At 44.0% G+C, this 12,694-nt stretch overlaps 6 protein-coding genes across 6 annotated transcripts; 5 read left to right on the top strand and 1 right to left on the bottom strand.

The window, feature by feature from the left end:
* Positions 1-40: 40 nt before the first annotated feature.
* Positions 41-894, top strand: BYT42DRAFT_566695 (uncharacterized protein). The gene is made up of 3 exons (XM_051568012.1): positions 41-332; positions 407-468; positions 540-894. The coding sequence occupies exons 1-3, from the start codon at positions 197-199 to the stop codon at positions 666-668; spliced, it is 327 nt and encodes a 108-aa protein (XP_051424767.1). The 5' UTR covers positions 41-196; the 3' UTR covers positions 669-894.
* A 640-nt stretch (positions 895-1,534) lies between these two features.
* BYT42DRAFT_307183 (uncharacterized protein) lies at positions 1,535-2,793 on the top strand. Its single transcript, XM_051562948.1, has 4 exons — positions 1,535-1,863; positions 1,945-2,044; positions 2,097-2,288; positions 2,362-2,793. The coding sequence occupies exons 1-4, from the start codon at positions 1,715-1,717 to the stop codon at positions 2,464-2,466; spliced, it is 546 nt and encodes a 181-aa protein (XP_051424768.1). The 5' UTR covers positions 1,535-1,714; the 3' UTR covers positions 2,467-2,793.
* Positions 2,794-5,574: 2,781 nt separating this feature from the next.
* BYT42DRAFT_613262 (uncharacterized protein) lies at positions 5,575-6,469 on the top strand (the record flags this gene model as incomplete). Its single annotated transcript, XM_051571715.1, has 5 exons — positions 5,575-5,584; positions 5,639-5,733; positions 5,796-5,925; positions 5,996-6,342; positions 6,404-6,469. The coding sequence occupies 5 exons, from the start codon at positions 5,575-5,577 to the stop codon at positions 6,467-6,469; spliced, it is 648 nt and encodes a 215-aa protein (XP_051424769.1).
* Positions 6,470-7,465: 996 nt separating this feature from the next.
* BYT42DRAFT_307298 (uncharacterized protein) lies at positions 7,466-7,836 on the top strand. Its single transcript, XM_051562949.1, has 2 exons — positions 7,466-7,524; positions 7,602-7,836. Exon 2 carries the CDS (start codon positions 7,618-7,620, stop codon positions 7,771-7,773), a length of 156 nt encoding a protein of 51 aa, XP_051424770.1. The 5' UTR covers positions 7,466-7,524; positions 7,602-7,617; the 3' UTR covers positions 7,774-7,836.
* Positions 7,837-7,899: 63 nt separating this feature from the next.
* BYT42DRAFT_494608 (uncharacterized protein) lies at positions 7,900-8,157 on the bottom strand (the record flags this gene model as incomplete). Its single annotated transcript, XM_051564310.1, has 1 exon — positions 7,900-8,157. The coding sequence occupies one exon, from the start codon at positions 8,155-8,157 to the stop codon at positions 7,900-7,902; it is 258 nt and encodes an 85-aa protein (XP_051424771.1).
* Positions 8,158-11,460: 3,303 nt separating this feature from the next.
* Positions 11,461-12,062, top strand: BYT42DRAFT_566710 (uncharacterized protein). The gene is made up of 3 exons (XM_051568013.1): positions 11,461-11,583; positions 11,646-11,935; positions 11,987-12,062. Exons 1-2 carry the CDS (start codon positions 11,480-11,482, stop codon positions 11,890-11,892), a joined length of 351 nt encoding a protein of 116 aa, XP_051424772.1. The 5' UTR covers positions 11,461-11,479; the 3' UTR covers positions 11,893-11,935; positions 11,987-12,062.
* Positions 12,063-12,694: the final 632 nt, after the last annotated feature.

Here is a 12,694-nt window from a genome sequence, read left to right on the forward strand (position 1 = left end):
CAACTGCAGGAAAAATTCACAGGCTAACTTGAAGGGACGTGTCTCCACGCCATTCGACTTCATGTACCGCCGAAACTATAACCAATCACCGCTCAAAGGCTCACGCCCTTGCAGATTAACAGTCACAGTGAATCTCGAGCAGCGACCGAAAAAAAAGATGCCCAGCAATTGAACCTTCAACCATTACCTACAAACCATGGCCATTCCCACTCCCCATCGATCACCTCGTACGGCCTATCTCGAAGAAAAATATAAGCGACGAGTGGTGGCAGCAACGCAACCGAAGCTTCGATCTCGCCAATTACAGCTTGCTTCATGGGCCATTTCTTTGTGTAAGTGTGTACCTGTGGGATGGACGAAAACCCTGAACTCGTCATTTTAACCTGTTCCCCACTCTGTGTCTTAGCTATTACTGGTTATGTTGTCCTTTTCGCTGATTTTGGTCCGCAGGAACATTGCTTTTCCTCGGTATGTATTCCTAAATTTTGTGTTTCCAGGTGATTTACTGGGAAGTAACCATGGGTGCTTTTTTTTTCTAGTTACGTCGTTGGTTCGATGGTAAACGACGGCAATTCTGGAGCCTCAGTGCACAGGAGCAACAAGATCTTAAAGATCAGGGAAGATTAACCGAGCTTCAGAATGCGTCAGCTAGTACGCAACGCACCTAAACCTTTTGTTTCCACATTGGATTCGGTCATCATAGCCAAGACACCCTTTTCGCCTTTTTTTTCATTTCAAGTAACCACCTCATCTTCATTATCTTCGCGGATAAAATTTATCGCATAGTTCTTCGATTCGCATTTCTTAGATTGTTCACGATATTTTACACTGTTGAATAGACGCAATACTATTATCATTTTCTTGTATAAAGAATATCATTGGGAAGACAACCGTTATATCATCGACAGGGGCATCGATCTTGTTTAACAGTCAGTCATGGGGCATTCCTTCTTTCTGATCTTGTCCAAGTAGCGGTAACGTCGTTTGGCCTTTTGCAAATAGTAAAGAATTCGGTTTTCAAGGAAGTTATCATTCATTGCCTGACATTAAAGGTGATTGTGGATCATCCTCTGTAAAGTTATTGAAAGGCAACTTGTGGGGCAGTGGATGATGCTGACGTTTTTTTTTTTTTTTTTTTTTTTTTTCGTCTCCCGATTTCACATGTAACCACCATTGATGAGCAACTAAGGTCAACCTAGGAACAAATGTACATTTCTCTTGGACGATATCTTAGGTCTTCTCCGTCTGATGGATTACTCCGAAATACTGCTCCTAAAGATAACAGACAAACGTTCCCAAGTTGAAAGCTTGGGTGCGCCAAGTGAACCGTCCAATCTTGAGATTGCTTTATGCAGCGGCATGTAAACTTAGCGATGTTGTGGAGTTCATCTTGATGACGCGCCGAGTCAGCTGAAGAAAAGGAGACCGCATGGTTCAAAGTTTACTAGAGTGCAATGGAAAAATACTCCATGTTGTTCTTTGAATGCAATGTAACTTCTGATTTGGCGATGAATGAAAAAAGACGGCAGATTTTTAAATAGATCAGAACTTTTAAGTGTTTTTATCTGATGCAGTTGCTTTCGGTTTCCTTTTTTGTGTGCTTTCGGATATGACGACCGTCACATGGAAGGTCCTGCGATTCCTTTGATCCTTTCACCGTTATTTTATTTTCCCCGTCGGCTTTCTCTTGCGGGATCTTCAATACTTTGCCACAATGAGCCAAGCCCAAACTGACATCTCGCTCCATGAGGTGGCGCACAAAACATTGCAACAGGCCATCGATCTTATTGATCATCTTCCGACAGACACATATACCCGATTCTCCACCGTCATGCCTGGCAGTACGGTTGGCAAGCATATCAGGTGCCGTTCGCTCTAACCACTTGACACTTTTTTTTTTCCGCCGCTCGAAAATCTCTCATTAACTTGGACTGTATGGCACAGACATCTCTACGATCACTTTGTACTATTATTCAATACCGCTATTTCTGATCAACCCCGACCATGTCCCTGGCAAGTCGACTTTGACGAACGAGCGAGAAACGTAAGTAAGATCATACGAGTTTAATGCTATCCTATGCCTAACCGTCATGCAGCCTACCATGGAATCCGATCGGGGCAATGCTATTGCACAGTTGAGGCACATGCAATCGCTCGTGGAAGAAAGCAGTGCGGTCGATCTTGCAACACCGGTAACTCTGGCCGCATCCATAGACGCCGCTGTTAACACCAAACATCACTACGCATCCTCTTTTGGTCGTGAACTGTGGTACTGCTGTATTCATGCAGTAAGTATAGGATATTCTGTTTTTAGAAAATTTCCTTTATTATCGACAGTCTGCAACTGATTTTCGGTTTCAGGTACACCATTTCGCTTCCATCAAGGCTATCTGCATCGAATTTGGAGAAACGCTGCCGGAAACCTTTGGGATGGCCCCTTCAACCATACAACACCATCAAAAATAAAAATAACCCACATCATCCTGGAAATCGTACGTATCATCGCAAACACTGTGGATGAGTGATGCGTGCATAAAAGCTGTGCATCAATACCATGTTTTTCTCTAACATTTTGATTGGGACTATCATGAAGAAGAAGAACGCCCAATCGTTTTGGCCTGTAGACTAAGGGAAAACATGGGAGGGAGAGAAATGGGGAATGCGGCATATCAATTGTTGATGACAAGTGGATATATTGTTCCAGCATTTGAACAATAAAGCAAACAGCGTCATCACTCTCATCGAAAGCATTTGCGCTAAAATCAATGCCTGTGTGATGACGGGTTTCCTGGGAAGATAAAAAGAACCAAAGCAAAACGCAGTAAAAAGAAAGCAGACAAAAGAGCAGCTGATCGCACCCCATATAAAAGGGCGATCATCCTACACTGAGGGAATAAAACTGTAGCTGGTGTGTGATGCTATGAATGCTTTTCGGATCACAAACACATAGTACCAGGAGTCGTTGCCATGGAAGCTGTCTGCCGTTCATAGTGACTCCTCCCATTACGTGATATTATGTTATGGGTAGCTCATGTTATCCATCTCATGCATTATCGCACAACGTGCCATATGTGGAAGGACCCGCTTTCACATATGACTCAGCCCATCAATCCACTACTGTATAAGGTAAACCGATACATTGGCGTATCAATGTAAGGAACAAAAATCTGAGCGGCCATAGCGCACACTGGTCGAAATACACAAACTGTTAGACGTCTGCGCTGGAAAGTCAATCATCCCCGCAGTAATACAATCGCTCCATCCAATCGTGCGTCCACCAATTTTGTGGATGTCACAAAAGCTTGTCCAATGGATTTATGAATGGCACTAGATATAATGTCATCTACCTTCCGTGTTCAGATACCTTCTTTCGCCTATTCCCATCAACATTGCAAGGAAACTAGAGGCTGCACACATCAATCAAATCATAGCAATGTACCAGTATCTTTTAAAGGGTGGCGCAAACTCTACGTCCATCTTATCATCAATGCCAAACAATTAAGCAGTGGTATACCGTACGATAAATCAAGTAAATCTGGATTGTGCTGTTCAAAGCTGAGTTTTCCAATATCACTCGTTTTTCTATACGTTCTTAGATACTCATCGTAAAATTTTTAACCAATCGCCAAATACCTTGTATTATTAACCATACCACCATACAACATACCTCCATCATTCATAATTCGTCTACATACCGCTACACCTTGTGCGATACGTTTTAAGTCGTATAAAAAAACTATCCGGAAATATGTGGATAAAAGAGCTCGAATTAGTTTCACAAATATTTGTTAATCATCTTCGCATGCAACAGCCATCTTGGCCCATATCGATGTGTGCCGCGATACCATCTGCCAAATCCACAAGTACGCGTTTATCGGCCAGCCCGTGAGATACCTTCCAACCAGCGTAAAGGATTCAAGGATGTGATTTCCCGAGTAACCGTATCGATCACCAATATAACAATCACGACCATACGCTGCTTCGACCTGCGTTTCAGTAGCCACTTACAGATCTGAGACGCCTCCTTTACTGCCTTGTTCTATCCCTATACCCTTCAAACAGATCCGCTACGTAATAGACTTTGGGGTAGCCGTGACTTGCCTGTCCGACAACGAGAGCAATGGTTGCCGGTATATTTTATGGAGGCACCAATGATATGAGGCGCGACCGGCGGAAAAAACCACTGACATAATCGCTTATCAAATATACTGCGAGACAGCATGTGGAGCTTCACGAGCATTTTGTTGAATGAGCTCGAATGGAGTTTCGGGATATAAAGTGCTCAGTTTCGTTTTCGCGGTATTATTGTTGGTCGCTTGATACCTTATTAAAATGAGCGCTTTGAGCTCTTGGCCAGGATCGCCATTCTTTTCTATCAATTCCGTAGCATTGACCAGTCGAAGTTAAGGAATGCTGTCATCAAAGAAAAATTTTGGTTCTTCGGAAATGTCGGTGCCCCTCTTTTTTCTCGCGCTGACATGCGAGATAGTTCGCTTTGACGGTGTCACGTGGCCGTACGACCGACGGTCTCTGAAAATGATCAGGAACGACGTCAGCTGCAGGAGCGCATCAATGGATTTTCAGATACAACTTCAAAGTTCTTTGCAAGTTGTATCTCCAAGTGATCACGTATCCATGTATCACCCACACTTGTGAATTATACGTTGCATGGGGACCAATGGCAAAGGGTGATTGCCATGATGATAGGTTTCAGGCTCTGAGATCGGCAAAGCAGTAATAAGGGTTTGCATAAACCAGATAAAGTGAAAACTTGCTAGAGAACGATAATTTCGATATAGTGATATAAAAAAACATGGATATACGAATTTTCTTATGGAATCACATTGATTCCTTTTGTTTTTTGTTCGCGATCCAATAATGATCGAGCAGCGACGATGAGCTCTTCGATGAACAACTCGATGAACAACTCGATGAACAACTCGATGAACACTCCGATAGAATAATGTGTGAGAGAGCTTCCAGCACTTTATGATGGTCAAAAAATTATAAAATGTAAAAAATATGGTTTCAAGTTAGCATACGTTTGCTGCCTGACTTAAAATAACATAGTCGACAGCAAGCTGGAAGTGGTCGATTTGGTGATCGAGTGTGACTCGTCGGGGCTTTGATGGTAATCGTGGCTCCTCAAACACTTGGATGCTGGATATAATCACTATGAATAGTATGCATCCAAATTAAGGTGTCATTTATATTATGTAGATTCGTTTAATTAAGCATACACAATAAATATACGGTATAAATTTCACAAAGTTGCTCAATCAAAAGGGATCCATCAGGGGTTCGGGATTCCTGTCGCTTGTGTAATGGCAACACAAAAGTGGTACAGAAGCCCCAGGAGAAGCGTAACCCGCATTTTTGATCACAGGTCAATGTATGAATCAAGAGAAGTATGCATGATCCATATAAATACTCTATGTTGTAAAGAATCAGCAACAGATTGTGGGGCGGCAATTCAATTGTGAAACACGTCACGCGTAAAGCGCGTCAATTATAAATTAAAAAAGAACCTCCTGCATCGCCTCCTTTTTTTTCTTACTGACTACAGTATTGAAAATGTCTTTTCGTAAGTTCATGCGACCCCTTGACATTGCGTCAAAAAATTCTAATTGCGTCATAGCTACTGCTTACCGCGATTCTTCAACTGCTCTTTCCCCATTTTATGTTCCTGATGTCCCGCCCACTGTGGCGTTTGTTAAACGCAAGCGTGAACATGTCGAAATTGACTTGATGAGTTGGTTTACCGACAAATAAAGAAGCGAAAGAAATTCCATTAGGTGGTGTTCCTCAGCACGTTGCAAGTGATCCACTTGAACTTCACGAATGAACGAAAGCATGAAGCTGAAACCGGCGATGAAGAGCTCATGTCCAAGAAGCGACCACGGTATGAGAACAGACCAGTGGTTGGTGAGTTGATAACCATACTGCGTCTTATCAAATAACAAACTTACTTACATCTTTTATGGTTAAATATAAGAAGATATTGAGATGCCACTCCGCGAACGAGAAGAAGGTGTCGTTCCTGTGCCACCAGCTTGGCCAGTTCTGGCCATTGCGCAAGACCAAGCGCAAGCGGAGTTCACTAAGGTGCCCTATGCCGCGAAGAACGATTGGCCAGCGGAAGCACCGGCCGAGGTGGCCACCCAGTTGACCGAAGAAGAGAACAAGGAGGAAGAAGAGAACGAGGAAGAAGATGAAGACAAGTTCTTTTACGCAAATGAGCTAGGAAGAGGAAGCGTTCCAACCAAAGGAACAAGAGGAAGAGGTGTTTGTCGACGTCTCTTGGCATCCGGAATGGATTGTTCTGGACACGCCAGAAGAAATGTATGTACATCAATGGGCAACATATGACATTAAGCAATGCTAATGAACATGATGAACCCAGGTCCGCACCTTCGAAGTGACCATCGCTGCCGACAACGTGGCAGCAAACCATTTCAGAAGAGAATAGCCAGAACACACAGTCAAGCCGGCGGCAGCAATTGCCGCGCCGCAGCACAATTCCGCAAGGTCGGCGAAAAATAGGGCACGGAACCTCCAAGCAAACTGAAAAGAGGGAAAAAGGTGAAATGAAACCACAACTGGCCAAAAAACCGAAAAAAGAAAAAAAAAGGAAACAAAAAGGCAACAAAAAAAAGCATCTTATTCCATGGAGGTTCCGTGCCCAAAGCATTTTATTTGGATCCTTAAGGTAAACTGATTATAATTATTGTTCGTCCAACTAGGATATGAATACCTTGTTTACGTTTTAGAGCCCAGACGACGTTGAAGAGACGAGCGAATATACGACTGCAGAAGATCGAAGAATTTATCAGCATCAACGAAATCCGATTCAGCCAAGCCTCCACCACCGTTGAACTGCGGCGGTCGACGAATTCCATGAATAACCGAGACTCGCCTAACTGTCTCCGGATTGACAGGATAGGGTAAAATAACCTTTGTGCTAATCCCTCCTGTGGTATATCCACTACTTGTCGTATTAGCAATCTTAAACATGTGTTCCAGAGCAGGATGGATCGGGATCTTGACATGTTCCCATTCTGAGTGAGCTTCTCCATCTCCATTAGAACACCGATCCAATCTGTTCATCCATAACTCCTATTGCCGATTGAGCTTCTCCGTCCATAACTTCTCATCACCGATGGATCAGGGCATAAAAGTAATGCTGTCACATCACAGCACATGGATCCTTGTAAATATAATAACTCCTATTGCCGATTGAGCTTCTCCGTCCATAACTTCTCATCACCGATGGATCAGGGCATAAAAGTAATGCTGTCACATCACAGCACATGGATCCTTGTAAATATACCTTGTAAGGGTGGACTGTTTACAGATAATCATCAATTCCGATATAAGACTAAAAGTATAAATAAACAGATCAGATCAATTGAAATAAAGATATTCAACAGTCTCAAAGGATTCTTATTGTCTCTTTACTCTACAAATTTTCTCATATATTACACTTGCCACCGTGGTGAGAGGCATTGGCAGGTTTTTGATATAGTACATATCCTGGACGGAAATTAACTGTTGCAGTCCAATTGTCGTAGCCGAAGAATGATTTTAATTGTTCAGGATAGTGATCGGGTGACAAGAATGAAACCGGCGTGGCTGCCAGTCCCAAGTGCAAATGATCCTCCAATGAGGGTTTCCACCTGTGCTGCTTTAAGGAAACGTGCATCATATAGAAGGCATCCGATACATCAAAGTCTCCGACCACCAAACGCTCGTTATCCGGGAGATCGAAATTAATCCCATCGAATGCAATTCGTCGTGGGTTCGTTTCTGCCTTGTTTCAGCAGATACTCCCTGCTGGCGATCGCTTTGATCTTCTTCTTCCGGCAAGTACTCCTGGTGTTCGCGAAAATGACTGTTCCGTTAAATCAGAGCCTCGAAGTGTGCGACGCAACAAGGGCATGCAAAGTGGATTTTAACGCATTCATCTTTGGACGCATTGCGTAGATAACAAAAGGAATTATTGTTATATCGTCGCATGCGCCTGATCTGATTGGGCAAAACGAAATGATGCGCAGTCTTTAAATGCGCCCGGAGGTTTTGGGGGGTAGTGGATTTTTTGGCACATTTTTCATCATGAAAGCATTGATTAACTAATACAACAAGTGTAGGGTGTGACATAATGAGAGAATAAAACGGAAGAGAAGGAAAGTCAAACTTTTCTTCCTTCGTGACAAACGAGGTTGTGGATTGCAAATGGTGCAAAGTTTTGTAGTTATATAAACTTCGGTTACTGTGAACACTACGGTACTCTAGGAAGGTTAGCAACCATGACCTTGATGATAAACGAAATTGGCAAATTTGGAGTTTTGAACTGTCCACTGTGTCGTTTCTAACTGGGAAACATTTGCACAAATACTCTATTTGTGTCACTGCTCCATATATTTTTCCTGTCCAGTTTCATGCGGTTTCTCGTGGGTTTACTGTGTTAGATTCATTTTGTTCTTCGGGGTGTGAAGAGGATCGAGAGATACAGAGAGAGAAAGAGTCCGTATTCGGATCTCTATATGATGTTCTTAGCAATTTCCTATGCTTTACGCAATGATGGATCTATTTGATGGTAAGGTACAGTTTTAAAAGCAGAATAATTCTTATAATTCGATGAAGATCGGATATGCTTTTATGGCGATTCTTTCCATTTGTTCCTTGTTGAAAAGCCCGTTTCAATTTTCTGGAACCCACAGTTGCCAATTCTAATTTCGGTGCGCCTATTCTCGTAGGCTTCAGATTTTCATCTTTTGCCCGGCACCAATTTGCCGATGATCACTTATATCCTGTAGAACACCTCTGTTACTGCTAGATTGACAGGTTGTTACCTCATATCTGTTTAATATTACTGTTTCAGAAGAAATATATTGAGTGCAACCTTTGACATTCAAGGCATTGAATCCTCAAGTTTTATTTTTGGTCTAGGACAGTGAGGTCCGGAGCTGCTGTACTGGAATGGAATATTCAATTATCGTTCCAAGCGTCGCTTTTAATTCAATTGCCGGAATTCCCATATTTATCGTAATTGTGCCCCAAGCACAGCAAGCTTAACGAACACATTTTCCGCAGCAAACGTGAATGGGCACAAATTCCGCAGCAAAAACATGATGAATTCAACCGGCCGCAGCAAACACAGGCTTGAAAATTCACGAATCCGCAGCAATTACCATGGCAACGGACACGATCAAACGCAAACAAGCGCGATTTCCGCAGCAAAACTGGACAAATTCTACCGGCCGCAGCAATTACAGCCCTCACAAAGGCCGTACTGACCGCAGCAAACACGGCGGCCGCAGTTAATTACGATAATTAAAGGTGGTATCAACAATCTCGAAAGTCCATAGCAACCGTGTCATCCATACATGGCAATCACCCCCAGCACAACCTCGAAGGTGGCTGTTACACCATCCATACATGGCAAGTTATCTAACCGGAGATGGCAATTTATTAGGCGACAAAAAAGCTACCATGTGTGATCACCGAATAAATTGCCATCTCCGGTTAGATAACTTGCCATGTATGGATGGTGTAACAGCCACCTTCGAGGTTGTGCTGGGGGTGATTGCCATGTATGGATGACACGGTTGCTATGGACTTTCGAGATTGTTGATACCACCTTTAATTATCGTAATTAACTGCGGCCGCCGTGTTTGCTGCGGTCAGTACGGCCTTTGTGAGGGCTGTAATTGCTGCGGCCGGTAGAATTTGTCCAGTTTTGCTGCGGAAATCGCGCTTGTTTGCGTTTGATCGTGTCCGTTGCCATGGTAATTGCTGCGGATTCGTGAATTTTCAAGCCTGTGTTTGCTGCGGCCGGTTGAATTCATCATGTTTTTGCTGCGGAATTTGTGCCCATTCACGTTTGCTGCGGAAAATGTGTTCGTTAAGCTTGCTGTGCTTGGGGCACAATTACGATAAATATGGGAATTCCGGCAATTGAATTAAAAGCGGCGCTTGGGACGATATTTGAATATTCCATTCCAGTACAACAACTCCGCACCCCACTACCCTCTATCAAAGTTTGAGAATTCAAATGCATGGAATTTCCAAAGTTTGCACCTAATAAATTTCCTCGGACACAATGAAAATTTGAGAACAATTGAAATAAGTGAGGTATTCAGCAGATGTTAACCGATCATTGGCAAATTTGACATTTTGCAAAGGTGGAAATCCGAAGACTAGAAAACCAGGCACGCGATGGCAAAATGGGAACTGTGGATTCCAGAAAGATGGAAAAAAGGTCTACTAGTCAACAGTAAGCAGAGATCAGCCACCATATACAACATACTCAATATCCATCGAAAACATTGGCAACCTACTTTTAAAAATTTGTATTTTACCAAACAGATCCATCAGCGGAGCATAGAGGATTGCGAAGACCATGGTCACAACATAGAGCCAAAGCGGGCTTCTTTCTCTGGCCGCCCCAACAAGAAGCAGATCTAAATGATGATATGATAAACCATGAGAAACCGCGTGGACCTGGATTGAAAAAATAGGGAGCAGTGACACAAAGAGACCATGCCCTTTCTCAAACATGCTTCGACAGTTAGCAGCGACACAGTGGATCCATCCAAACCTCCCACTGCACCAACGTCATTTATCATCAAGTTCATGATCACGAACCTCTCCGTGGTTCCGTCGACTTTTCAGTAACTGAAGCTTATACAAATCCATTTTATTTCGGAAAATATTTGCACCATCTGCAAGTAAGCGACGCTGAGGCGGTGGTTAACCTTTTCGGACAATGAACGAAAACGCGAAGGGGAGGCCCGAGACCGCATGCCATTGAAGCGAGCGCGCATCGACGACGGCCTACTCATTGAAGACCAACCGGTCATCGGTAAGTTGGTAACTCAGATTACGTTTTATCAAATAACAATAACTCACGTCGTTTATGAATGAATAGAAGAAGACATTGAGATGCCTCTGTGTGAACGAGAAGAAGGAGAGGTTACTGCACCGCCAGCTTGGCCAGTTCTGATGACGCCCCAAGCCACATCGCAAATGGTGCTCACCTACGTGGCTGTGACGCGCCATTTGCAATTGCAAGAGGAAAGCGAAGAACAAGATGTTGATGACGACCAATTCTTTGACGCTATGAGCTTTGAAGAAGAAATGTTTTCTGAAGAGGAACAAAAGGAAGAAGAGTGTTTCGAGGACGCTTTGTACCACGCGCATTGGATGGTACTGGGCACCCCAGAAGAGATGTAAGTGTATAGATGGGCATCGTGTGGCATTAAGCAATGCTAATGAATAAGATGATCCAGGTCCATTCTTTGCAATCAAGATGTCATTGCCGAAGCTAATGCGGCAGACGTTCGTCCGTTGACGAACTTGACCAGGGAGGCACCAACTGTTATGCCAGCACAGTATTGGTAAGTGAAGCAAACAAGCTAGACCAAAGCTGCATATCTAATGAATAAGCTTTAGCCTCCCTGACCGAAGTCCCGACGAAATGGAGATGGGCTTCGACTTGGCCGAGCTCTTATACGGCTTGACCCTTGTGGAACCACAAGCGGATCGGGGCGCTTCGCCGGAGACAAACGCCCATGAACAACAGTAAGTGAACAACTACTCAACCTTTGCTAAAGCGCTGGATTTAACCAAACTCAATCTTTTAGCCCTCCCGCTCCGTCATCTGATCCTCAGCCAACCGAATCTGAACCAGAGGACCAGATAATGATCTCCCGCAACAACCGTCGCCCCATGCGATTCCGGGAGATCTGCGGAGCGGGACGCTCGGTGCAACAACGACGTGTCGAAAGCCCGGCGGAACCAGCGCAACCTGTGCGCACAACAAGTCGCCCGGCGTCCAAATCGGCGCAACCATCTGCGCGGCCGAAGCCGCATCTGAAGCCACCGCGTTAAGGTGGATCGCTTATGAATACGTGACAGAAAAACTGTCAAAATGGTGAGCCGATTCTGGCTTGATTACGTGCTATTATTAATATTTCAGTTACAGTATGATGCCAGGGGGAATAGAGAAATGGAATCCCAAAACCTACAACCGATCAGGTAGCAGCAACGCAGCCTCGCAGCTTTCCAATGCCGCAAAACTGGCAGAAAGATGGCACGGAACATCAAACTAAAGACGAAAAAAAAGGCGAAAAGATAGCAAGAAGCGAAAATCAACAACAGCCAGCTTGAAGATTGAAGAAATATGTCGTTCCATGCATGTTCCATGCCTGATGCACTCTATGTGGTCCCTAAAGATAAACTGATTATAGCTACTGTGTTATCCAAGGAGGGCATTCATAGCTTGTATATGCTATAGATCTCAGGCCTTCTCAAAAACACAGTGATGTATGCAACTGTCACACGACATCAAGAATCAATTCGCTCGAAGGAAACCTGGTATCCATCAACCATTCTGGTACCAGTTGAAACTCGGCCCGCACAATTTGATCACGGTCGAGTAATTCCATGAATAAAGGAGACCCACCACGCTGTCTCCGGGTTGACAGGATAGGGTAAAAATTAGCTTTTGTACTAACTCTCCCCCCCACGCACACACACTTGGGACGCTGCTAGGTCTGATGATGCCTGGAGTCGGCCTCCTGCCACATACGTCGTTGCTACCGGGATGACCCTGGTGCGAACCTCACTGAACCTTGCCTTCCACGCCTTGCGGTACAGCAATCAAGAACCATCTCTCAGTCCGAATAGAAAA

The sequence above is a fragment of the Radiomyces spectabilis genome, assembly GCF_025331425.1.
Source record: "Radiomyces spectabilis strain NRRL 2753 chromosome Unknown BYT42scaffold_5, whole genome shotgun sequence".
Lineage (NCBI taxonomy): Eukaryota > Fungi > Mucoromycota > Mucoromycetes > Mucorales > Radiomycetaceae > Radiomyces > Radiomyces spectabilis.